Source organism: Macaca fascicularis, chromosome 13 (genome assembly GCF_037993035.2).
Source record: "Macaca fascicularis isolate 582-1 chromosome 13, T2T-MFA8v1.1".
Classification (NCBI taxonomy): Eukaryota; Metazoa; Chordata; class Mammalia; order Primates; family Cercopithecidae; genus Macaca; species Macaca fascicularis.
The window spans coordinates 93,408,412-93,435,069 of record NC_088387.1 but is presented as its reverse complement, the minus strand read 5'-3'; the positions used below and the strand labels follow the sequence as shown (position 1 = coordinate 93,435,069).

The following is a 26,658-nucleotide window of genomic DNA, read 5'->3' as shown; positions in this document are numbered from 1 at the left end:
AGTGCAGTGGCCGGATCTCAGCTCACTGCAAGCTCCGCCTCCCGGGTTCCCGCCATTCTCCTGCCTCAGCCTCCCGAGTAGCTGGGACCACAGGCGCCCGCCACCTCGCCCGGCTAAGTTTTTTGTATTTTTAGTAGAGACGGGGTTTCACCGTATTAGCCAGGATGGTCTCGATCTCCTGACCTCGTGATCCGCCCGTCTCGGCCTCCCAAAGTGCTGGGATTACAGGCTTGAGCCACCGCGCCCGGCCAAAACTGACTTACTTTTTAAAAAATATCTTCTCGGCCGCGCGCGGTGGCTCACATCTGTAATCCCAGCACTTTGGGAGACTGAGGCAGGCGGATCATGAGGTTAGGAGATTGAGACCATCCTGGCTAACACAGTGAAACCCTGTCTGTACTAAAAATACAAAAAATTAGCTCGGTGTGGGGTGTGCGCCTGTAGTCCCAGCTACTCAAGAGGCTGAGGCAGGAGAATGGGATGAACCCGGGGGTGGAGTTTGCAGTGAGCCGAGATTGCGCCACTGCACTCCAGCCTGAGACTCCGTCTCAAATAAATATACACACACACACACACACACACACACACACATATATATATATATATCTTAGCCACTAATTCTTAGAAAATCACTATCATCTCAACATCCACCCTTCTTTTAATATCACTACAGTTGGACTTTTACCCACTCTGTTACCCTCAATCACCAAGAAACTTGCATTAAGTTCTGATGATTTAATTGTAAGTGGCACATTTTTGGTCTTTGTCCTACTGCCCTTGTTCATGGCACATGTCCTACTTTAGGACAGTTGTTTCCCCTTTCAGGATACCTTTACTGAGCCTTTTGTCTTGATCATTCCTTCTCAATACTTATGTTCATTCTCCCTCACCTGCCTGCCTGTTAAATGTTTGGAGTCCTCAGAATTCATTTACTGGTCTTCTCACTTTGTATTCCCAAGGTGGTCTGAGTGCCTCTTAAGATTTCCATTACCATTAATATGATAACAATACTCAGGTAAATATTTTTAACCGTGACCTCTTTTCCAAGGCTCCAGACATTACCAAAGTGAAGGATCTGATCTGATTTTGTTCTTCCACATTTAAAAAAAAATCCTCAGGCCCTCAGTAGAAAATGGTTTTTTTTCCCCCTCAAGTGATCTATAGATCAAATACAATTCCAATGAAATCACAATTGAGTTTTTTATGGAATTAGGCAAATTGTTTTTAATGTTTATGTGGAAGAACAAAAGATCAAAAAGTAACTGAGACAATCTTGAGAGAAAAAAAAATGGAGGATACTAGCCCTGCTGAATATAAAGACTTGTTTAAAAGCTCTAGTCTGTTACTGGCTCAGGGATGAATCAAATAGACTAACGGAATAGACTGGTGCTCAGAAACAGTGGAACTGTAAGGAAAGGATGAACTATTGAGGAAATGCTGCTGGGTTCTTTGGTTATTCATATGGAGAAACTACACAAAAGATGAACAGTGTTTTCCATATATTATTGTGCTATAAGTGCCATACACATATTTCCTATATGTGGAAAGGGTTGGAAAGCACTACCTTAAGAGGCCATGGAAGATTATATTTGTATGGTTGCTTTAACAAAAATATGAGTTACATAGGCTGGGCAAGTGATTGTCATTGTTTAGTAAAAAGTAAGAGGGTCAGAGAGGAACTGAAATTTGATGTAGATGTGCTATAAATCTGTAAATTTTGTTCTTAATTGCTGTATTTCTGTCCTTTAAAGGTTTGCTCTGTGATCTGCTATGGTCTGATCCAGATAAGGATGTGCAAGGCTGGGGAGAAAATGATCGTGGTGTTTCCTTTACTTTTGGAGCTGATGTAGTCAGTAAATTTCTGAATCGTCATGATTTAGATTTGATTTGTCGAGCTCATCAGGTATGAAAGATAAGACTCTTAAGTGTTTTCTTTTTTCTTTCTTTTTTTGGGGGCAGACGGGGAGGGCAGACAGCATCTTGTTCTGTCATCCAGACTGGAGTGCAGTGGCGCAATCTCTGCTCACTGCAACCTGTGCCTCCTGGGTTCAAGCAATTCTCGTGCCTCAGCCTCACAAGTAGCTGGGACTATAGGTGTGTGCCACCACACCTGGACTCTTAAACGTTTATTATTTGTTAACTTCACATAAGTCCTTTCATTTTGTTTTGAGGAAACATATCCAAGAAACCTAAATGAGTTGTACAAGGAAAGCAGTAGGAGAGGCGGCAGAGCCAGTTCCTGCATCTCACACTTAACGATCTAATGATTTGTTAACCTTTTATCACCCTAAAAGAGGAAATGTTTAGAAATATTTGGGGACTGGGCGTGGTGGCTCACATCTATAATCCCAGCACTTTGGCAAGCTGAGGTAGATGGATTGCTTAAGCACAGGAGTTTGAGACCAGCCTGGGCAACAAAATGAGATCCCATCTCTACAAAAAAATAAAAAATTTAGTTGGGTGTGGTGGTGCATACCTGTGGTCTCAGCTACATGGGAGGCTGAGGTGGGAGGATCGCTTGAGCCTAGGAGATCAAGGCTGCAGTGAGCCATGTTTATGCCACTGCTCTCCAGCCCTTGTGAAAGAGCCAGACCCAGTCTCAAAAAAAAAAAAAAAATGTGTTTTTGTAGTATACAGCAAATCTAACAAAATTTTCAGTGAGGCTTTGAAGCTTTGTAGACATGATTTAGATTTTTTTTTTCTTTTCTTTTTTTTTTTTTTTTTTGAGATAGAGTCTCAGTCTGTTGCCCAGGCTGGAGTGCACTGGCACGATCTCTGCTCACTGTAACCTCCACCTCCCAGGCTCAATCCTGCCTCAGCCTCCGGAGCAGCTGGGATTACAGGCGCACACCACCACGCCTGGCTCATTTTTGTATTTTTAGTAGAAACACGGTTTCACTATGTTGGCCAGGCTGGCCTTGAACTCCTGAGCTCAAGTGATCTGCCCGTCTCGGCCTCCCAAAGTGCTGAGATTACAGGCCTGAGCACACTGTGCCCAGCCTCATTTTTGTATGGTCTTTGTGCATAATGGCAATTTTGATAAGAACAAACCACACTTTAAAAAAGCATTTTTTAGACCATTGAAGAATTTGATTGTGGCTGGGTGCAGTGCCTCATGCCTGTAATTCCAGCACTTTGGGAGGCTGAGGTGGGTGGATCCTTTGAGCCCCAGGAGTTGGAGACCAGTCTGAGCAACGTGACAAAACCCCATCTCTACAGAAGATACAAAACTTAGCCAGGTGTGGTGGTGTGCACCTGTAGTCCCAGCTTACTTGGGAGGCTGTGGCAGGAGAATCGCTTGAGCTCGGGAGGCGGAGGTTGCAGTGAGTGTAGATTGCACCATTTCACTCCAGCTCGTGCAATGGGTGTGAAACCCAGTCTCAAAAAAGAAAATTTGATTGTAGACTCGGTAATAGGTATCAATTATTTAATCTTTTAATTGTTTATTTTTGTTTGAGGCCGAGTCTCAGTCTGTCACCCAGGCTGAAGTGCAGTGGCGCAATCTCTGCTCACTGCAACTTCTGCCTCCCGGGTTGAAGTGATTCTCCTGCCTCAGCCTCCCAACTAGCTAAGACTACAGGTGCCTGCCACCACACCCAGCTAATTTTTGTATTTTTAGTACAGACAGGGTTTCACTATGCTGGCCAGGCTGGTGTCAAACTCCTGACCTCAGGTTATCTGCCCACCTCAGCCTCCCAAAGTGCTGGGATTATGGGTGTGAGCCACTGCTCCTGGCCGGTATCAATTATTTTAGCTGTGTCATAATCATTAATTGTTATGTAAGAAGAATGTCTGTGTTTTTCCAGGAATGCATACTCAAATGTGTAGAGGTAAAATGACATGCCTGAGATTTGCTTTAAAATAATATCAGCAGAGAGAAAGGGGGAGGGGGAAGATAAATGAAACAAATGTTGCAAAATCATGAAAGGTATTGAATTAGGCTGATGAGTTAATGGGAGTTAATTCAAGTCTTCTTGATCTACTTTTGTGTATATTTGAAATTTTTCATTATAAAAACATTTATACAGTTTAGGGTTTTTGGTTATCTTTTATGTCCTCCACCACTAGGTTGCATACTCTCTAAGGAAGGGATTACGACTTGTTTTTGAATCTCTGTTGATTTGTACAGTTGCTGACATTGTAGCATATTGTATCATGCACACATAGTGTTGAATAAATTAACTAATAAAAGCATATTTAATTAAGTATATGCTGTCCCACAGTACTTCCCTTTTTTTCTGGAGCTTTACTCCCCGTGACACACACTGCTGCTGCCTCTTTCTTTGATCCTGAGTGATACAAGTGCCTGGCTTTTCATTCTTTGCATATTGTATATTACATGCCACTTTTATTTAGCAGGATTTTTTTGTGGTTCCGTTGAAATGAGGTCATGTTCCCACATCCTTTGCTTTTGACAAAGTAGTATTTTGTTGTTGTTGTTTGGCAAAGTAGTATTTTGTTGTTGGTGGTGGTGGTGGTGTTTTGTGAGACAGTCTCACACTGTCGCCCAGGCTGGTGTGCAGTGGCACCATCTTGGCTCGCTGCAACCTCCGCCTCCCGGGTTCAAGCGATTCTCCTGCCTCAGCTCCTGAGTATCTGGGACTACAGGCACACGCCACCCCACCTGGCTAGTTTTTGTATTTTCAGTAGAGACAGGGTTTCACTGTGTTGACCAGGCTGATCTTGAACTCCTGACCTCGTGATCTGCCTACCTCGGCCTCCCAAAGTGCTGAGATTACAGGCGTGAGCCACCGCGCCCAGCCCAGCAAACAGTTTTTTAAATCAGTAAAACTGTGTTTATGATTTTGATAAATATGCCTTCTATTTATTAGATAACAAGGCAGAATTGCCAAGTTTCGTAACTAAAATGACCCCTGATAATCAGTTTTTTTCAGCCATAGATCTTTATTCACTGCTCTTTTCAGAAATAAATGATGATTTTTAAAAATCAGGTTTCTGAACTACACTAGCTTGCTGGTCTTCTGTTTTCCAGAAACTGCCAAAATCCTCCTATTGTGCTTATTTTCAAATATTGTCTCTCAAATTCTACAAATATTGCCTTTAAAAAAGAAAATTTGAAAGTATGAACAAGTAAGCAAACTAACAAACCAAGAACTAAAAACATGGAGTGCGTGACCAGCCTGGGCAGCACAGTGAAACACGAAACCCTGTCTCTACAAAAAATACAAAAAATTGGCCGGGCGCAGTGGCTGACACATGAAATCTCAGCGTTTTGGGAGGCTGAGGCGGGTGGATCACCTGAGGTCAGGAGTTCGAGGCCAGCCTGACAAACATGGAGAAACCCCATCTCTACTAAAAATACAAACTTAGCCAGGCATGGTGGCACATGCCTGTAATCCCAGCTACATGGGAGGATGAGGCAGCAGAATGGCCTGAACCTAAGAGGTGGAGGTTGCGGTGAGCCGAGATTGCACGGTAGCACTCCAGCCTGGGCAACAAGAGTGAAACTCTGTCTCAAAAATAAATAAATAAATAAATAACAAAAAAATTAGCCAGGCATGGTGCTACACACTTGTGGTCTCAGCTACTCAGGAGGCTGAGATGGAAAGATTTCTTGAGCCCCAGGAAGTCGTGACTGCAGTGAGCGAAGATTGTGCCACTGCACTCCAGCCTAGGCAGCAGAGCGAGACCCTGTCTCCACACAAAAACACACAGAAGCAACTAAAAATATGAGTACCATGCGCTCTGTCGGTCAGGAGTCACAGGGATTAGATAATGTGGCTGTGGTCTTAGGAGAAAAGGTTCATCTAAATTGTACCATAAGGTAATTTCAACAGAAGCATGTTTCTAGTACTGAGGTAGGAGTTATTTTAATAAGTAAATGCCTTTGTAATTGCTTTTTTGTGTTAGCAAGTGGTGTAGGATAGTTTTGCTAATTAAAGAATCTCTAAAATAAATTTAAAAATAATCTTGCCCACCATAAACAAACATAAAATATTTACATATTATTGCGTACCTCAAATTTGTAGACTGAGAGAAAAGTTGTTTAAATTACTCAGAAATTGACAACTGGTTCTAGAAATGTTAACTCATCAAGGCCAGGCACGGTGGCTCATGCCTGTAATCCCAGCACTTTGGGAGGCTGAGGCGGGCAGATCACCTGAGGTCAGGAGTTCGAAACCAGCCTGGCCAACATGACGAAACCTCATCTCTACTAAAAATACGAAAATTCGTCGGGCTTGGTGGTGGGTGCCTGTAATCCCAGCTATTTGGGAGGCTGAGGCGGGAGAATGGCTTGAATCTGGGAGGCAGAGGTTGCAGTGAGCCGAGATCATACCACTGCACTCCAGCCTGGGTGACAGAGCAAGATTCCATCTCAAAAAATTAAAAATAAAAATAAAAATACAGTCTGTTGGCAGTTAATTTAAGGAGCATGATCTGTGTAAATTAAACTCAACTTAGCAATATTTTCAGTGTGTAGCCAGTAATGTTTTCAGTATGTAGCCATATAATAAATAATAATAGATATTTTTAAAAGCAAAGCAAGAAGTAAGCTCTTTGCAAAGTCTTTCATTGTCTGGTTGTTGCTCATTTAATGAAGGATTCTGTAGTTGGATTATAATGCCCTCATCAAAGTAGTAATTGGTGTCCCTCCAAAACACATGTAGATTAATTAAAATAAAATTAAATTAAAACTTAAATAAAAGTACTTAGTGTCCCAGCTCCCTGTAGTCATGATACCTATTAGTATATTTTGTTTCGTGGGGAGCCTTGCAAATGGCATGATTTTTAAGCTTTCAGGAGTGATGAATTTAGTATTCCAATTAAGCTAAATTGTTGCCATTATAGAAAAGGCACACCAATTTTAATGTTCTAAGCAAAGTTTTAGAATAAAAATCACAACTTCCAAAACAAAACAGGGTGGTTTGAGGGTAAGGTGGGGCACAGTCTTTGCCACCTTAATCTTAATTAGTATAGATGGTTCAGAATTACTTACCAATAGATGTTTTTTCTTCTGACATTTCCTTTAACAGGTGGTGGAAGATGGATATGAATTTTTTGCTAAACGACAGTTGGTAACCTTATTTTCAGCCCCAAATTACTGTGGCGAGTTTGATAATGCTGGTGGAATGATGAGTGTGGATGAAACTTTGATGTGTTCATTTCAGGTATGATGTAAACATAAATATATAAAAACTAGAAATCTAATAAAAACTATTATCAGAATTCCTTTTAAATTTAGGAACTTTCCTTGAGCAAGTGTTGAAAGTCTATTTAATTCAGAAGTGATTACCACTCAAACTCATTAGATAGTTCTGTTTTCAGTCACAAAGTTTCCAGCATTTGTGGTGTATATCAAATACCGTTTTAGGGAACCTAAGTTATGTCAGTCATTCTTGATTCAGATGTTTAAATTGTTAAAATTCCTGTATGACCTGTTGAATAGTGGCTTACTAAAAGAATGTGAATGTAATGAATAGTTTAGGCTTTTGTTTTCTTTTGCAAAGTAAATGGGTAGAACAGACACTGGGAAAAGAGAATTACAAACTCTCTCGATGTTTATAATTCTCTTGATGAAAATAAAGTAAAATAGTTCTCTGGCTGGGTGCTGTGGCTCATGCCTATAATCCCAGCACTTTGGGAGGCTGAGGTGGGCGGATCATGAGGTCAGGAGATCAAGACCATCCTGGCTAACACTGTGAAACCCCATCTCTACTAAAAATACAAAAAAACTAGCCGGGTGTGGTGGCACACACCTGTAGTCCCAGCTACTTGGGAGGCTGAGGCAGGAGGATGGTGTGAACCCACGAGGCGGAGGTTGCAGTGAGCCGAGATCACGCCACTGCACTCCAGCCTGGGCAACAGAGCAAGACGTGGCCTCAAAAAAAAAAAAAGTTTCCTAAGGAAAAAAACTTTCAAAATAATATTAAACTCCCCATTTATGTCATAGGAACATTTTTTTTTTTGATAATACTCAGATTCCTTTTTTTTTTTTTTTGATACATGACATGGTATCAGTCAAATCCAGAGTCACCCACAGTCACATCAACTTTTTCCAGCATTTTTACTAATTTACTGGAGTTTGAATTAGAGAGCTTTTGGCCATAATCATAATCTATCACTTAATATTTTTCTTTTTCGGTATTGGACAAATTGTGCTTAAAGACATTGTGCTTAAAAACATTCTAAATTAAGAACAATCTAGAGTTTTTTGTTTTTGAGGAAGCACATTGTATACCATGTACAGGGGTTCTTTGCTCACTTTTGTTGTAATTTATATATGCTACTAGGTTCAGGGGGTACATGTGCAGGTTTGTTCCATGTGTAAATTACATATTGCTGAGGTTTGGTATATGAATGATCTTCCAGGTAGTGAGCATAGAGTTTTTCATTTCACACCCCCCCTCCTCACCCTTTCCACTCTAGTAGTACCCAGTTGCTGTCTTTATGTCCATGTTTACCCAGTGTTTAGCTCCTGCTTATGAGTGAGAAAATGTGGTATTTGATTTTTCTCTTCCTGCATTAATTGGCTTAGGATAAAGGCCTCCAGCTGCATCCTTGTTGCTGCAAAGGACCTGATTTCCTTCCTTTTTATGGTCACATAGTATTCCATAGTGTATATGTACCACATTTTCTTTATCCAGTTCACTGTTGATGGACATCTAGGTTGACTACATGTCTTTGCTATTGTGAATAGTGCTGTGACTAACATACAAGTGCTTGTCTTTTTTTGTACCTACCCAAAGTAGTGGGATTGTTGGGTTGAATGGTGGTTGTTTCAAGTTCCTTGAGAAATCTACACACTGCTTTCCACAGTGGCTGAACTAATTACACTCCCACCAGTAATGTTTGAATATTCCTTTTTCTCCGCAAGCTTGCTGACATCTGTTATCTTTTAACTTTTTATTAATGGCCATTCTGACTGGTGTGAGACAATATCATGTGGTTTGATTTACATTTATCTAATGATTAGTGATGAGCATTTTTTCATACGTTGGTTGGCTGCATGTTTGTTTCTTGAGAAGTGTCTGTTCTTGTCCTTTGCCCATTTTTAATGCGGTTGTGTTTTGCTTGTTGAATTAAGTTCCTTATAGAGTCTGGATATTAGACTTTTGTTGGATGCATAGTTTGTATTTTCTCTCATTCTATAGGTTGTCTGTTTATTCTGTTGATAATTTATTTTGCTGTGCAGAAGCTTTTTAGTTTATTTTGGTCCCACTTGTCAATCATTGTTTTGGTTGCAGTTGCTTTGGGGGACTTGGTCACAAATTATTTCCCAAGGCCAGTGTCCAGAATGGTATTTCCTAGGTTTTCTTCTGGGATTTTTATAGTTTGAGGTCTTATATTTAAATCTTTAATCCATCTTGAGTTAATTTTTGTATATGGTGAAAGGGGTCCAGTTTCAGTCTTCTGCATATGGCTAGCCAGTTATCCTAGCACCATTTATCAAATAGTCTCTTCCCCGTTGCTTGTTATTGTTGACTTTGTTCAAGATCAGATGTTTGCAGGAGTACAGCTTTATTTCTGACTGCCTCCATCCTATTCCATTGGTTTATATGTCTGTTTTGGTACCAGTATGCTGTTTTGGTTACTGTAGCCTTATAGTATACCTTGAAGTTGGGTAGTGTGATGCTTCTGGCTTTGTTCTTTTTGCTTAGGATGCTTTGACTATTCAGGCTCTTTTTCAATTTCATACGAATTTTAGAAAAGTTTTTTTCTAATGCTGTGAAAAATGACGTTGGTAGTTTGATAGGAAGAGCATTGAATCTGTAAACTACTTTCGGCAGTATGGACATTTTAACAATATTGATTCTTCTATCCATGAGCATGGAATGTTTTTCCATTTGTTTGCATCATATCTGATTTCTTTGAGCAGTGCTTTATAGTTGTAGAGATCTTTCACCTCCTCGGTTAGCTGTATTCCTTGGTATTCTTTTTGTGGCTATTGTAAATGCAGTTCTTGATTTGGCTCTCAGCTTGGATGTTTTTGGTGTATGGAAATGCTACTGGTTTTTATACATTGATTTTGTATCCTGAAACTTTATCAAAATTGTTTATCAGTTCTAGGCACGTTTTGGCAGAGTCTGGGGTTTTCTATGTATAGAATCATTATCATCAGTAAAGATAGTTTATCTTCCTCTCTTCTTATTTGGATGCCTTTTATTTCTTTATCTTGCCTGATTACTCTGGCAGGGACTTTCAGTACTCTGTTGAATGAGAGTGGTGAGAATGGTCATTCTTGTCTTTTGTTCCAGTTCTCAAAGGGAATGCTTCCAGCGTTTCCCTTTTTAGTACGATATTGGCTGTGGGTTTGTCAGATGGCTCTTACTATTTTGAGGTATGTTTCTAATTTTTCGATGTCTAATTTGTTGAGGGTTTTTAACATGAAAGGATGTTGAATTGTATTGAAAGCCTTTCTGCATCTATTGAGATGATCATATGGTGTTTGTTTTTAATTTTGTTTATGAGGTGAATCACATTGATTTGCATATGTTGAAACCTTGCACCCCAGGAATAAACCCTTCTTGATTGTGGTGAGTTAACTTTTTGATGTGTTGCTGGATTCGGTTTCAGTATTTTGTTGGCGATTTTGCATCTGTGTTCATCAGGGACATCGGCCTGAGGTTTTCTTTTTTCACTGTGCCTCTGCTGGGTTTTGGTATTACAATGATGCTGGCTTTGTAGACTGAGTTAGGGAGGAGGTCCTTTTCCTGGATTGTTTGGAATAGCTTCAGTAGGTTTGGTACTAGCTCTTTGTACATCTGATATAATTCAGCTGTGAATCTTTCTGGGCCAGGGCTTTTTTGGTTTATAGATTTTTTTATTACTGATTCAATTTTGGAACTTGTTATTGTTCTGTTCAGGATTTTAATTTCCTCCTGGTTCAATCTTGGAGTTTGTGTGTGTTTCTATGAATTTATTCATTTTTTTGGGAGGTTGTGTTTCTTGAATTTATTCATGTCTTGGGAGGTCGTGTGTTTCTATGAATTTATTCATTTCTTCGGAGGGTGCGTGTTTCTGTGAATTTATTCATTTCTTCTAGGTTTTCTAGTTTGTGTGCACAGATGTTTATAATCTCAAGATATTTTACATGTCTGTGGGGTTGGTTGTAATGTCACCTTTGTCATTTCAGATTGCGCTTATTTGGATCTTTTCTTAATCTAGTTAGCAGTCTATCTTGTTTATTCTTTTGAAGAACCAACTTTTGGTTTCAACATTTACATTTTAAAAAGAAGCCAGTTTTAGCTTTAGTGTGCTACTACAGATCATTCTTGTTCACTGAGTAAAACGGCTTCAGTACTTTGCTCTTGCAAAGGCTATTCTATGTCTATGATGTACACACACTATATTTCTCTTAAAATGCATTGGGGCTTTCCCATTCCTCTTTCTCTTTATCATATTATACTGTTTCCATCAATTAGTACAATTGAATGGTAAATGGTTGCTCATTTACAAATTAAATATAGTAACCATACCTTATCCTTCCAGCAGTTGTCATAGTGGTGTTGGATTAATATCTTCTTTTCACTGAGGCACTATTATGTTCTAAATAGTTTTTTAAAAAATACTTTGTCTTTCTATACTGTTTTATTTTTGGAAAATCATGACTTTTTGATGTATAATGTAAGTTAAATCTCTATTTACATCCACCAGAATTAGTATAATAAAAAAGCCAGACAGTAACTAGTTTTGGCAAGGATTTGGAGGCATTAGAATCTTCATACATTAATGGTAGGGATAGAGTTCTCATATGATGCAGCAGTTTTACTTCTAGGTGTATACCCAAGATTATGAAAACATGTTCACACAAAAACTGTTACATAAATGTACACAACAGCATTATTCCTTATAGCTGAAAAATTCACACAATTCAGATGTCCATCAGCTACTGAATGGATAAATGTGGTACATCCATACAATGGACTGTACAATGTACAACTCAGCAATAAAAAGGAATGAAGGACTGATACTTCAAAACTGGTTTTGAAAACCTAAGTGAAAGAAGCCAGTCATAAAAGACCACATATTATATGATGCCAGTTATATGAAATCTTCAGAATAGGCAATTCTGTAGAGACAGATAATAAATTAGTAATTGCTTAGAGTTAGAGCAACTAACTCTAAAAGTTAGTTGGAGAGTGGAGAGCAGGAATGGGGAGTGACTGCTGATGGGAACAGGCTTTCTTTTAGGGGTGACAGAAATGTTCTAAAATTAGATTTATATCAATAAAGCTGTTTTTTAAGTAAAAAGATCTATTTATATGTAAATAATAAGATCTGAAGAGTTTGTGACTTGTAAGTTAGTTACCCTCCTAAGTTACTATATCAGAATTATGATGACAACATAGATCTTCTGACTCTTAAACCAGTGTTCTTTTCCTCACAGCACAGATACACTAATTTTAAAAAGTTTTTTACTTAAATCTAAGGATTGGATAGTTGATAGAGTTAGTGTACTTTTGTTATTAAAATATGAGTGGAATGAGAAAGTTCAGACATTTGCACACTTTAAATGTAAGAAATGTTTATGGAGCTTTGCTATTCTACATTTTTATCGCACTTTTGCAGTTTATGCCATTTATTTAAAAAACTCGCAATTGTAACAATTTTCTTAACTTACTGTATATGAAAGAATAACATTATTTGTTAATAATTTACTTTAAGATATTGAAACCATCTGAAAAGAAAGCTAAGTACCAGTATGGTGGACTGAATTCTGGACGTCCTGTCACTCCACCTCGAACAGCTAATCCACCGAAGAAAAGGTGAAGAAAGGAATTCTGTAAAGAAACCGTCAGATTTGTTAAGGACATCTTCATAATATATAAGTGTGCACTGTAAAACCATCCAGCCATTTGACACCCTTTATGATGTCACACCTTTAACTTAAGGAGACGGGTAAAGGATCTTAAATTTTTTTCTAATAGAAAGATGTGCTACACTGTATTGTAATAAGTATACTCTGTTATAGTCAACAAAGTTAAATCCAAATTCAAAATTATCCATTAAAGTTACATCTTCATGTATCACAATTTTTAAAGTTGAAGAGCATCCCAGTTAAACTAGATGTGATAGTTAAACCAGATGAAAGCATGATGATCCATCTGTGTAATGTGGTTTTAGTGTTGCTTGGTTGTTTAATTATTTTGAGCTTGTTTTGTTTTTGTTTGTTTGTTTTCGCTAGAATAATGGCAAATACTTCTAATTTTTTTCCCTAAACATTTTTAAAAGTGAAATATGGGAAGAGCTTTACAGACATTCACCAACTATTATTTTCCCTTGCTTATCTACTTAGATATCTGTTTAATCTTACTAAGAAAACTTACGCCTCATTACATTAAAAAGGTATTTTAGAGATTGATTGTTTTAAAAAACGCACATTGTCCAATCCAGTGATTTTAATCATACATTTTGACTGGGCAAACTTTACAGCTGATAGTGAATATTTTGCTTTATACAGGAATTGCCACTGATTGGGATTTGTGCACTCTAATTTTTAACTTATTGATGCTCCATTGTGCAGTAGCATTTCATTTAACTTTAAGATAAGGCTCATATAGTATTACCCAACTAGTTGGTAATGTGATTATGTGGTACCTTGGCTTTAGGTTTTCATTCGCACGGAACACCTTTTGGCATGCTTAACTTCTGATAACACCTTCACCTGCATTGGTTTTCTTTCTTTTTTTTTTTTTTTTTTTTTTTCTTTTTTTCTTTTTCTTTTTTTTTTTTTTTTTTTTTTTTGAGTTGTTGTTGTTGTTGTTGTTTGTTTTTAGATCAACAGTACATGAGAATCCTTTTTTGACAAGCCTTGGAAAGCTGACACTATCTCTTTTTCCTCCCTCTATACGAAGGATGTATTTAAATGAATGCTGGTCAGTGGGACATTTTGTCAACTATGGGTATTGGGTGCTTAACTGTCTAATATTGCCATGTGAATGTTGTATACGATTGTAAGGCTTATGTCACTAAAGATTTTTATTCTGATTTTTTCATAATCAAAGGTCATATGATATTGTATAGACATGCTTTGTAGTGAACTATAGTAGCAATAATTTCTGTACCTGATCAAGAGTTTATTGCAGCCTTTCTTTTCCTATTTTTTTTTTTTAAGGGTTAGTATTAACAAATGGCAACGCGTAGAAAAGTTAACATGAAGATTTTAGAAGGAGAGAACTTACAGGACACAGATTTGTGATTCTTTGGCTGTGACACTATTGGATGTGATTCTAAAAGCTTTTATTGAGCATTGTCAAATTTGTAAGCTTCATAGGGATGGACATCATATCTATAATGCCCTTCTATATGTGCTACCATAGATGTGACATTTTTGACCTTAATATCGTCTTTGAAAATGTTAAATTGAGAAACCTGTTAACTTATATTTTATGAATTGGCACATTGTATTACTTACTGCAAGAGATATTTCATTTTCAGCACAGTGCAAAAGTTCTTTAAAATGCATATGTCTTTTTTTCTAATTCCGTTTTGTTTTAAAGCACATTTTAAATGTAGTTTTCTCATTTAGTAAAAGTTGTCTAATTGATATGAAGCCTGACTGATTATTTTTTTCCTTACAGTGAGACATTGAAGCACACATTTTATTCACATAGGTACTATGTCCTTGACATATTGAAATGATTCTTTTCTGAAAGTGTTTATGATCTACATATGATGTATTAGGTCACAAAGCTTTTATCTGAGGTGATTTAATTAACTTCCTGATTGGAGTGTGTAAGCTGAGCGATTTCTAATAAAATTTTAGTTGTACTCTTTTAGTAGTCATAGTGAAGCAGGTCTAGAAAATAAGCCTTTGGCAGGGAAAAAGGGCAATGTTGATTAATCTCAGTATTAGTTAAACCACATTAATCTGTATCCCATTGTCTGGCTTTTGTAAATTCATCCAGATCAAGACTAAGTATGTTGGTTAATAGGAATCTTTTTTTTTTTTAAAGACTAAATGTGAAAAAATAATCACTGAGCTAATTAATATTGGTCATTAAATTTAAAGGATGGAAATTTATCATGTTTAAAAATTATTCAGGCACTCTTAAAACCACTTAAACAGCCTCCAGTCATAAAAATGTGTTCTTTACAAATATTTGCTTGGCAACACTACTTGAAATAAATAAAACTTTGTTTCTTAGGAGAAAATTATTCTGTAATTCCAGTGTCACTAATTTATATTGGTCTTCCCTCTGATTTTTTTCAGGTTAGTGATTTTTTTGTATACAATTTAATCCAAATGTTATGACATTCAGAAATCATTGAAACACGGTAGATATCTGTTATAATGTGGTGTATCACATGAATTATAAAGCAAAGTTATGGTTGATTTCTATTCTTGAAAGAATCAACTACAGTGAATCCTTTGCATTTGAAGCCTTAACATGCGCTGCTTTAATTTTGTCCAGGGACAAATTTTAATAATCAGCAAGACTAGTTTGTGCAAAGCATTGAGTCATCAGGTATTTAGAGCCTAGCCAACTACCCAGTATCCATGCTGCCATGTCCCTTCATTGTAAAAAGTACCTAAACATTCATGAAATTATTATTATTTTTTTTTGCTGAAAAATGCTGGCAAGAAGAATTTTAAAGCTTAAAATAGGTGGTAAATTTGAAATATGAGTGTGTTCAGGAGAAACATACGCTTTTCAAAAAAATTTGTATTCAAGGCAAAGCAAGGAACATCTTGAGATATGTCTCCTAAGAATATAAAGATGTATTATTTTAAGCCAAGGAACTGAAATGTGTCTCAGTTTATAAATTCAGGTATATTCTTTTTGTCTCCATGGCAACCATAACTTTTGAACCAAAAAAAATTTTTTTTACATCTTTATGCTGAAAATGTGTTTAGGAATATGGTCAGGCTGAATTTGCTGTTGCTCCCTAACCAAATCCACCTCCTGTTTTCCCTGTGAGTCAATGGCTAAATCAAAGATGCCCCTGAGAAGAGACTTAATCCAAGCCTGGTTGTACTAGTGGCATCACTTAGAAATAGGCTGTCCCTCTTCCTAGTAGATCTCAATGTTTTATAATTTCTTAAAACAGCTGAAAATTGGGACAACATACTTTACGCAATGAACAGTAGTTAAATAGGAAATAAATTAGTTCCATATAAGTATAGGCCTAGAGTTTTAATTACCTTTATAATGTTTCTTCAACAAAAGTGAAACTTAGATACAATTGTGATTGGATACTTAGATACTAAGTGAAACTTAGTGTAACAATTTTGATCTGTTAAATTGGATTTTACATGTACATTTGAATGCCAGAATTTCTAAATAAATCCCCTGGTTAGGAAATTTTAAAAGTCAAAGCTTGTTTTCTTCAACCAGTACCTTCTACATTGGTTGACTTAGACCATAAGCTTTTTAAGTTTCTCATTGTAATTTACCTTCTCATGCAGATTGCTGATGTTTTATTAAACCTTATTTTTACAAAAATGACCATAAATCTTTGCTTCTTTCCTCTTAGGGATCTTTGCTAGCTTATGTGGTTGTGAAATCTTACTTATAACACCACATTGTGTGGGGTATACAGGGTGGAAGATAGCAAGTGAACAGGGGGTGTGGGTGGGGAAGGGGTGTGTGTGTGTGTGTGTGTGTCTGTGTGTGTGTAAAAGAGAGAACAAACTAACTGCCTGAGGCTAATAGGTTCAGCATTCCTTTCAGATATTACATGCAAAAAGGTGGGAACCCAAGGTCTGTTCCTGGAGGCTTTTCAATCAAGCCTGGCATAGGATCGGCAAGTTAAAGTATGTATTAATTTTTACAGCTGCCTAATCAGAATGATTCAGCAGATTTACAGGACAAATTTTTCCTCCAAAAGCAGTGACATCACAGCTAAATATCTAGAACTTTCATAGATTATTGTACAAATTTATTAAAAGGCACACTAATTTATGGTCTATCATGTAAACACTGATTCTCGACAAAGCCACAAAGGCAAGTAATACAGTGCAACAGAAAAAAGCAGTCCAGAGGAGTCTTTCTTTCTTTCTTTCTTTCTTTTCTTTTCTTTTCTTTTTTTTTCTTTTCTTTCTTTCCTTTCTTTCTTCTTTTTTTTTTTGAGACAGAGTCTTGCTCTTGTCACCCAGGCTGGAGTGCAGTGGCACGATCTTGGCTCACTGCAACCTCCACCTCCTGGGTTCAAGTGATTTTCCTGCCTCAGCCTCCCGAGTAGCTGGGATTACAGGCATCCACTACCACGTCCAGCTAAATTTTGTATTTTTAGTAGAGACGGGGTTTCACCATGTTGGTCAGGCTGGTCTCCAACTCCTGACCTCATGATCTACCTGCCTTGGCCTCCCAACGTGCTGGGATTACAGCCATGAGCCACCTCACCTGGCCAGGAGTGTTTTATTAATGTAACAAGTTTAATCTGAAGTAAGTCTTATATGTCCTAGTATGTTTTTTGGAAAAAAAAAAGCCAAGGGAACAAAACCAGAGTGTTGAAATGCTACCTCAAATATATATATAACTCAAACTGACAATTGGCATAGTTTCTGACAGTGCTGCTGCTTGCCAGCAGATTATTGACAGACTGACACTTGTTCCATTCTTGAATAAATATAAACTTTGTCTCTCTAGCTCTTAGTTTAATAAAAATCCCTGAGAAGGAGGATGTGCAGGGTGGAGTTGCTGGAGAAAACTTATGTCTTGTAGAAACTCATAACTACTCAATTTACCAACTTAAAAATTAGCTACACATTAGGAAATGTAGCTTGTCACATTTAATAAGGAACTGAGATTATCAGGAAGTCTTGTGTGAGGCTCAGGATCCAACATATAACTGGGCCCAGCATATATTACTGTTACCTGACTTCAATAAGAAATTTTAGAAACACAAGTCTGCCTCCCAGTGTAATTGCCTCAGATTTTGTAGCACATCTCTTAACTGGAGCTTGATAATTCCCCTGAAATTAATTCTATTGGTCATATTAAAGAACTAGGTTAAAAAGTCTTTATTGCTGTACTGTAAAGCCTGTTTTGCGTGGAAGACCCTGATCTGCTTTTAGTGAATTCCCCAAACTCTGGGTATGCTCACTGACAACACAAGTTGTAATCCTTTTTTGAGACAGGGTCTCACTCTGTCACCCAGGCTGGAGTGCAGTAGCCCAATCACAGCTCACTGAAGCCTCAGCCTCCCAGGTTCGAGTGATCCTGCCCCCTTGGCCTTCCAAAGTGCTGGGAGAATTACAGGCATGAGCCACCATGCCCAGCCCATTTTAATTTTAACATACCAATTATTTGTTATACAGATCCATTAGGATGTTGAATGCTCCTTTAAAACTTTGTTGTATTTGTCGGCTGGGCGCGGTGGCTCACGCCTGGAATCCCAGCGCTTTGGGAGGCCAAGGTGGGCTGATCACAAGGTTAAGAGATCGAGACCATCCTGGCCAACATGGTGAAACCCCGTCTCTACTAAAAAAAAATACAAAAATTAACTGGATATGGTGGCGCACACCTGTAGTCCCAGCTACTTGGTAGGCTGAGGCAGGAGAATCACTTGAACCTGGAGATTGCAGTGATCCAAGATGGCACCATTGCACTCCAGCCTGGGCAACAAGAGGGAAACTCCATCTCAAAAAAAAAAAAAAGCAAAACTTTGTTATATTTGTCTTTAAAAGCCGTAAGGCCTAGATCAGTCTTGTATGTGACTAGAATGTAGCTCCTATGGGCAGAGTTTGTTGTTGTTTTTTGTTTGTTTGTTTGAGACAGGGTCTTGCTATAGTGCCCAGGCTGGAGCACAGTGGCACAATCTCAGCTCACTGCAACCTCCTGGGCTCAAGCCATCCTTCCACCTTAGCCTGCCTAATAGCTGGGACTACAGGCATGTGCCCCCACACCTGCTAATTTTTGTAGAGTGGGGTGTTTTACCATGTTGCCTAGGCTAGTCTCCAACTCCTGAGCTCAAGTGATCCTCCCACCTCAGCCTCCCAAAGTGTTGGGATTACAGGCATGAGCCATTGCACCCAGGCAGGTATTTGTTTCCTCTTTTGTTCAGTGATTCGTATCTCCTCATCGTAGAGTGGTGCCTGCCACATAGAAGGCCTGCAGATATTTGCTTAATGAATGGCAAGTGGGTGTCAAAAATCTGTACTCGTATTACTATTTTGACACCTTGACCTGAAGAAATTAACCACAAATAATAGAATTCCAGTTTTTCTTTATCCTCATGTCTCTTGTCTCTTACGACAAGAATGCTGCTTTTGTCTCTTATGACAAGAATGCTGAAGTCTCAAGGAGAAAATTGATTTGAGTCTGTTTGGCCAAAATAAGTGGTTTATCAAAACTCTGGCCCCTACTTTGTAAAATATTGGTAAATACAAGAACTCGGCCAGACACAGTGGCTCACGCCTGTAATTCCGACACTTTGGAAGGCCTTGGCTGGCAGATCACTAGAGATCAGGAGTTCGAGATCAGCTTGGCCAACATGGTGAAACTCTGTCTCTACTAAAAATACAAAAATTATCCAGGCGTGGTGGCACACACCTGTAATCCCAGCTACTCGGGAGGCTGAGGCAGGAGAATTGCTTGAACCTGGGAGGTGGAGGTTGCAGTGAGCCAAGATCACGCCACTGCACTCCAGCGTGGGTGACAGAGCGAGACTGTATCTCAGAAAAAAAAAAAAAAAAGCCCTAAGTATTCAGATACTTGAAGGAGCATTTTGCAGCTAGCACCTGACAGGCATAGTGGAGAAGTTGCCTGTTACTGAGAACAAACATTGCAAGATCCTTATGATTACTTTCTTGCCTCCCCTTTTCTGTAGTCTCCTGTTTTATTGATCTTAATGTCACCTTTGTAGTGAGCCACCTCACATATTTTAGGAAAGTTGTATAATTTGTGTAATATTTTGTCTTTCAGAATTCATCCAGTAAGTATGAGCACTTAAAACTAGGAATCAAACTTGGAGAGGCTGTTGCCTCATCTAGCACAAGTGTTATGTCGTACGCAGTATGGAGAAAGATCAACTATCTTTTCTGTAAGGAACAAAAAAGTCTGATACAGTGGAGAAAACTATTCTAGACAGAAATTGAATACAGTTTTCTTGTTAGAATGATTGTTCTTTTTTGTTATTGTTGCTTTTGTTTTGTTTGTTTTTTGAGAAAAGGTCTCGCTCTGTCACCCAGGCTGGAGTGCAGTGGCGCCATCTCTGCTCACTGCAGCCTCCGCCTCCTGGGTCCAAGCAATTCTCCCACCTCAGTCTCCCGAGTAGCTGGGATAACAAGCGCGCCAGCGCGCCCGGCTAATTTTTGCATTTTTAGTAGAGATGGGGTTTCACTTCACGTCAGGTGATCCACCCACTTCGGCCTCCCAAAGTGTGCTGAGATTACAGGCGTGAGCCACCGTGCCCTGGCAATTGTTCTATTTTTAGTACTTCTCAGAGATTTTAATTTCTTTAACTTAGAAGAACAGTCACCCAGGCTGAATACGTGGTCTCAGTGCAGAATTACATGAAAGAAATTTGGCCCAATTTATCTCAAAGGCCCTTACAACTCCATCAAGTAAGAGAGGGAAGGGATATTGCATGAACACAGCAACTATCCCTGCATTCAAGTGGTTTAGGAGGTTGGGTAGAACCATTTACTAGAAAAGGGTGCTGAAGAGAAAATCTGGAGTTGTCTTCTCTGTTACACTTTAAAAGATCATCTAGTCACAGAAAGCCTGAAAATAAGTTGGCAAGATGTAAACTAATGGGAACTCTTAAAATTGGTAACACTGCTTGGAAAATGAATTTAGCATTTATAACCTTTTATTTTTTTATATTTTTTATTTTTTTATTTTTGAAACAGAGTCTCGCTCTGTCGCCCAGGCTGGAGTGCAGTGGCCGGATCTCAGCTCACTGCAAGCTCCGCCTCCCGGGTCTACGCCATTCTCCTGCCTCAGCCTCCCGAGTAGTTGGGATTACAGGCGCCCGCCACCTCGCCCGGCTAGTTTTTTGTATTTTTTAGTAGAGACGGGGTTTCACCGTGTTAGCCAGGATGGTCTCGATCTCCTGACCTCGTGATCCGCCCATCTCGGCCTCCCAAAGTGCTGGGATTACAGACTTGAGCCACCGCGCCCGGCCTCTATAACCTTTTAAAGTTGAACATGTGCATGCCCTACAACCCATCAACTTCACTTTAAAGCATTTATAGAAAAAGTGCACCATGGTGCATAAACAAGGAAAGTAGTCAAAATATTTGATTTTAAGTCAGAGACATTCACCAATCAGACCAGCAGTTAATCAGAACTTAAACAATACGGCCTTACAGAGGCATTGCTCATGGCATTCACAGTAGCAAAAGGATCCAAATGTCCCCCAAAAAATGACCCAAATGCCCATTGACAGGAGCATTGGAATATTATGGTGTATTTCTAGAACAGAAGGCAACAATGAAAATGATTCACAGTATTATAGATTAGCATGGCTAAACCTATGAGGAATACTGAGGTTGAAGAGTTCACAAATAAAACTTGTGTTTTAGGATGAGCAAAGAAAAGAGAATGGGAAACAGTCGCCTCCTGGGAATCCTAATGGGAGAAGGAGGAGCATACAGAATCTCAACAGTATTGTTGATGTCCTCTCTCTTGCATGTTAGGTTCATGTGTTTTGGTAGGTGGTGGTTTTACAAGTTTTTATTATGTCTCAGCCTCCACATAGGCTACATGTATTGTTTTGTACATTTTTTAAGTATGTATATGATCCGATTTATATATAATTGTATCTGTATACACAAACATTTTTATTTTAAAAAGCTGGTTAATAAGATTACATAAATGAGAATTTCAGGAAATGCTACAGGAATTCAAGAGCGGCACACGCCTGCACTTACTAAGCACTCAAATGATGATGAGCTGTTTAATTTAAGCTGGGTCTCAAAGGATGGATACCAGACAGAAATTTTAAATGAAAGTGAAGAGAGCACACCACAGTATATGCAAGGTCAAAGAAGTGGGAAAGTTCAAAACATTCAGAGAAACACAAGTATGAGTGTTTCATTTTTATTGGATAATAGGAGATACATTTAGGAAAGGAGAGTTAGGAAAGTAGAACAGGGACAGCCTGGAGGCACTGCAGGACACAGTGCAGGAGATGATCAAGTTATGGACAATCAATGCTTTTTTAGTGGGGAAAAGCCATGCTTAGAGACAAAGGAATAAATAGTTCAGTTAAATGTTTGAGTTCTCCTCATCCAATCCCAGGTCAAATGAGAAGAGGCAAGAAGGAAGCTAGCTAACAACACCTACTGTGGACCAGTGCACTGCTAGTTTGCTCACTATCAAATTTGTCCCAGACGCTTTTACAGAGTAGGTGGTATCACCCTACTTTTACATTTAATGAGAGGTGCTGGGGTTAAATGATTTGACCATGTTCACACAGCTAGTAAAATGGTAGTACCTGAATTCAAACCAAGTGTATATGATTCTAAAGTATATTCACTTTTCTCCACACACCAACATAGTTTAAAAAACAAAAACTCAGGAATGAGAACACTGAAGAAGGCTTAGTTGGTAGTCACCCTTTACTTGATGTCAAAACTTAATAAGCTGCTTCCCTGATAGCTCAATGAACATTTATGTGTATTTGCTGGCTTTTATATGCAAATTTTACATGTTTCCTTTGTGAAGATTTTAGGATCCTAAAGAACCTTCTCATAACTGTACTTTGTGCATTATACAGCCACATGCATTTCCCTCATGGCACAACTCACTGTGCCTTGTATTTTAGTTGTGTCCGTATCTGTCTAGCTTGGAAGCTTTAGAAAGATAAGGCCGTGTTGTCTTCATCATTGTGGTACTCACCATGCCTCTGTGTTTCTCATGGAGTGGACATTCATTGTTCAGTAGATATTTTATACTCGAGGCTGGAAATTAATCATCACAGCACCCGTACCTTGCAAAAACAAGGGTAGGAACAGGGAGAAGTCAGGAAGGATCCTTAGGGAAAAGCCAGAAGAATGAAGCTGGAAGCACCCATTTTCCTCAAGATTTTCACAACCAGTTGATGCTGCTTGGCCCATTCTCCCATTTATAGGCCAGGGAGAAATAGTCAAAGGCATATGTAAGGAAAAGTAAGTTCCCAGTTGGCCCCCTCCTCGTACTTGTAGGTGAATTTGCCATTATTGTGCTGTGTGTGGAAGCACAAGAAGGAAGGAATTAACTCGTTCTTCAGAACTGCTGATTGAGGAGCTATTTGCTGGAAGTACCACAGGTAGGCAGAGCCAGGTTGCCTTTTAAGAGTAATCATTGTATTAGCCAAAAAATCTGGAAGCAATCCAAATATTGAAATGACTTAAATGGTCCATCCACTCTGGAATATTATGCAGTCATTGAAAATGTTTAGAAAGACTAGCAACATGAAAAAAGCCGTGGTATGGAGACAAAAATAAAAAGGTTACACTGGGTGTGGTGACTTAGGACTGTAATCCCAGTGGGAGGATCGCCTGAGTCCAGGAGTTCAAGGCCAGCCCGGGCCACATAGAAGGACTCCGCTCTACAAGGAATGTTTAAAAATTAGGCCGGCGTGGCGGCACCTGTGGTCCCAGCTACTCAGGAGGCTGAGGCGGGAGAATCGCTTGAACCCGGGAGGCAGATGTTGCAGTGAGCCGAGATCGTGCCACTGCTCCAGCCTGGGCGACAGAGCGAGACTCCGTCTCAAAAGAAAAAAAAGCCGGTTTTACCTTAGAGACATAAGGATACGGGGATCAAACAGCTGTGAAGACTTCTTTTTATTTGTTCATTCGACATGCATGTATTAAGCACCCAGTTGGCCAAAAGCTAGGACAAAGCCAAAAAGATTACTGCTGCAGATTCACAGTTACAATACAATGGCCCCTTCTCCCCAGAAGCCACCGCATTCACACGTTGTGCTTTTCTCAGTTCAAGCGGCCTCTTCCTTTTGAGTAACCCGGGTAACCGCGCTGTGCCCGCGTGTGCCGGGTGGGGAGGAGAGCCCGCAGCCCCAGCCCCGCGGGGCCTGGTTGTCTAGTCGAAGGGAAGTAAACGGCCCCAACGCAAGCCTGCCTGCGAGACGTGCCCAACGGGGGTAGGTCGAATGAGGAGGGTTGTGTGAGTTGCGCGGGCGAGCGGGATAACGGAGGAGGGAGGCCCGCGGCCGAGGCTCGGGCGGGCGGGGGGCGGGTAGGGGCGGGGTTCGCCGGCGCGCACTCCCAGGCAGGCCCCGCCCCCCTCGGCCAGCTCTGCGCGTTGATTGGCCCCTGCCGGCCTCGCGCTCCCTCGCTCGGGGTTGGCGGGAGACCTTCGAGCGGGTATCGCTGCTGGCGAGCTACCGGCGAGTAACCGTCTGAGGCCCGGAGCGCTGCGGCCGAGGCTTGACCGCCGCTGCCCTGCCCTCTCCCGCGCAGCCCCGGGCTTCCGCAGGTACCTGTGCTCGCCCCCGGGAAGGGCCTCGCAGGCGAATCTCCAGTTTCGAGTATGCCTGGTCCCTGGGTTCTCTCGCCGGCGACCCCACCGCCCGCCTTAGATGAGAAGGCGGTGCTCCAGCCTGGTCCTCACGCCGCCTCCCGTGGGCGCCCTCAGCTGCCTTCGCGGCGACGACACACGCGCTCCCCACAGCGGGTCCTGGGCTGCGGGGCCTGTCGAGGGAAGCAGTGGCCGCGCAGGTTGGGGCGTTGGCCGCCCTCCGCCCTCCGCCCGGCGGCGTAGCGGGTGGAGGTTCCAGGGGGAGGACGGGCAGGGCCGAGACCGGAGGCTGCTCCTGAAGCTCGGCCGCCTGCTCAGAGGGAGGACCCTGGGCAGGAGCTCCCGTCTCCACGTGTGCCCGCCGCCTTTATTGTGGGGGGAATGGAGATTTGGGGGTCTTTTTAATAAATCCTGCCTCTTTATGTCCCATTAAACACCTCTTTTTGCCCCCAAGATCGTCTGCCCCAGAATCTTGAGATCTGAGGTGCTGTGCCTCAGTACCAGGCCCTTAGCCCATGTCTCAGAATTCACGAAGATTCTCTTACATGACATCCAGTAGGACTGGAGGCCCCCTAGTCTCAACATTTTAAAAAGCCTTATGCCGAGTTGGGCTGATCCTTGAGGCCAGGATTCGAGAGCAGCCCGCAGCGAAAACCCCGTCTCTACAAAAAAAAAAAAAAAAAATTAGCCGGGCGAGGTGGCGGCACCTGTAGTCCCAGCTACTTGGCAGGCTGAGGCGGGAGAATCGCATGAACCCGGGAGGCAGAGGTTGCAGTGAGCTGAGATAAAACCCGTTTCTACAAAAAATAATTTTTTAAACAATTAGCCAGGCATGGTGGGGGGCGCCTGTAATCCCAGCTACTCGGGAGGCTGAGGTGGGAGAATCGCTTGAACCCGGGAGGCAGAGGTGGCAGTGAGCCGAGATCGCCTTATAGCTGGGGTTAGCTGGTTTTGTTTTCTTGGCAAGGTGACGGTAAGTAATACTGGAGTGCTATGTGTCAAGTGTTTTATACATGATGGTATTTAATATTTAAAACAGTGATTTACTGGTTAAAGAATATGGGACTTTGATGTCAGTTCTGCATTCAAATTCTAGCTTTATCACTTACTAATTATAAGCCTTTGGGAAATTTAACTTCTCTAAGCCTCAAATTTCTTATCTAGAAAATAAGGATAAAATAATACCACATAGAGATGTTTTGAGAGTTAAATGAGATAATGCATATAACACATTCATCAGTGTCTGGCACATATTCTGTGTGTGTGACTGCACTCATAAGGAAGTTAAGGCTTACTTGCCTGTCCCAACTGAGTTGCCAATGGATATTGCTATTAGGTTTTCCATATAGGCAAATGAATACCCAAACAACTTCTGCTTGTTTCATTTTATGGCTGTGAACCACCACCCTTTATATTACCCCCCCGCCCGGAGAAGAGGTTATTTCAGATGCCTCTCGAATTTTTGTGATATACTTACCAAAAAAAAAGAAAAACGAAGAAAAAAATCCCAGACATCCTATTCAAGTATGAATTCTGGTATGATTTTTTTAATGTCCATGGAGCCCATATAAAAATTAATTGAAGGAGGCCAAGTGTGGTGGCTCACGCCTGTAATCTCAGCGCTTTGGGAGGCCAAGGCGGGCCGATCACCTCAGGTCAGGAGTTGGAGACCAGCCTGGCCAACATGGTGAAACCCCGTCTCTACTAAATATACAGAAATTAGCGGGGCATGGTGGCGGGCGCCTGTAATCCCAACTACTTAGGAGGCTGAAGCTGGAGAATCGCTTGAACCCAGGAAGCAGAGGTGGCAGTGAGCCGAGATCGAGTTATTGCACTCCAGCCTGGGCGACAAGAGTGAAACTCTGTCTCAAAATAATAATAATCATAGTAAAATTAAAATCATTAAAAGATTTTACCTGATGAGCATAGTTTCTCCTACTTCTCCTTCTTTCCCCATCTCTTGCCCTTCCTAAAATGGCTCATGGTTCATTTTTTTTTTTTTTTTTTTTTTTTTTTGAGACGGGAGTCTCGCTCTATCGCCCAGGCTGGAGTGCAGTGGCCGGATCTCGGCTCACTGCAAGCTCCGCCTCCCGGGTTTATGCCATTCTCCTGCCTCAGCCTCCCGAGTAGCTGGGACTACAGGCGCCCGCCACCTCGCCCAGCTAGTTTTTTTGTATTTTTTAGTAGAGACGGGGTTTCACCGTGTTAAGCCAGGATGGTCTCGATCTCCTGACCTCGTGATCCGCCCGTCTCGGCCTTCCAAAGTGCTGGGATTACAGGCATG

General features: G+C 40.6%; 1 protein-coding gene across 6 annotated transcripts in view; it reads left to right on the top strand.

The window, feature by feature from the left end:
• Positions 1–16,409, top strand: part of PPP1CB (protein phosphatase 1 catalytic subunit beta) — a 51,914-nt gene extending 35,505 nt beyond the window's left edge. For 5 of the 6 annotated variants that reach the window (XM_015433838.4, XM_065527247.2, XM_005576233.5 and 2 more), the window contains 3 exons: positions 1,752–1,903; positions 6,996–7,130; positions 12,628–16,409. In XM_015433838.4, the coding sequence (XP_015289324.1) occupies positions 1,752–1,903; positions 6,996–7,130; positions 12,628–12,732 (392 nt within the window). In that variant the 3' untranslated portion in view covers positions 12,733–16,409. The remainder of the gene's footprint in view (positions 1–1,751; positions 1,904–6,995; positions 7,131–12,627) is intronic. The other variant, XM_074012073.1, reaches the window with a different exon arrangement.
• The last annotated feature ends 10,249 nt before the right edge of the window (positions 16,410–26,658 follow it).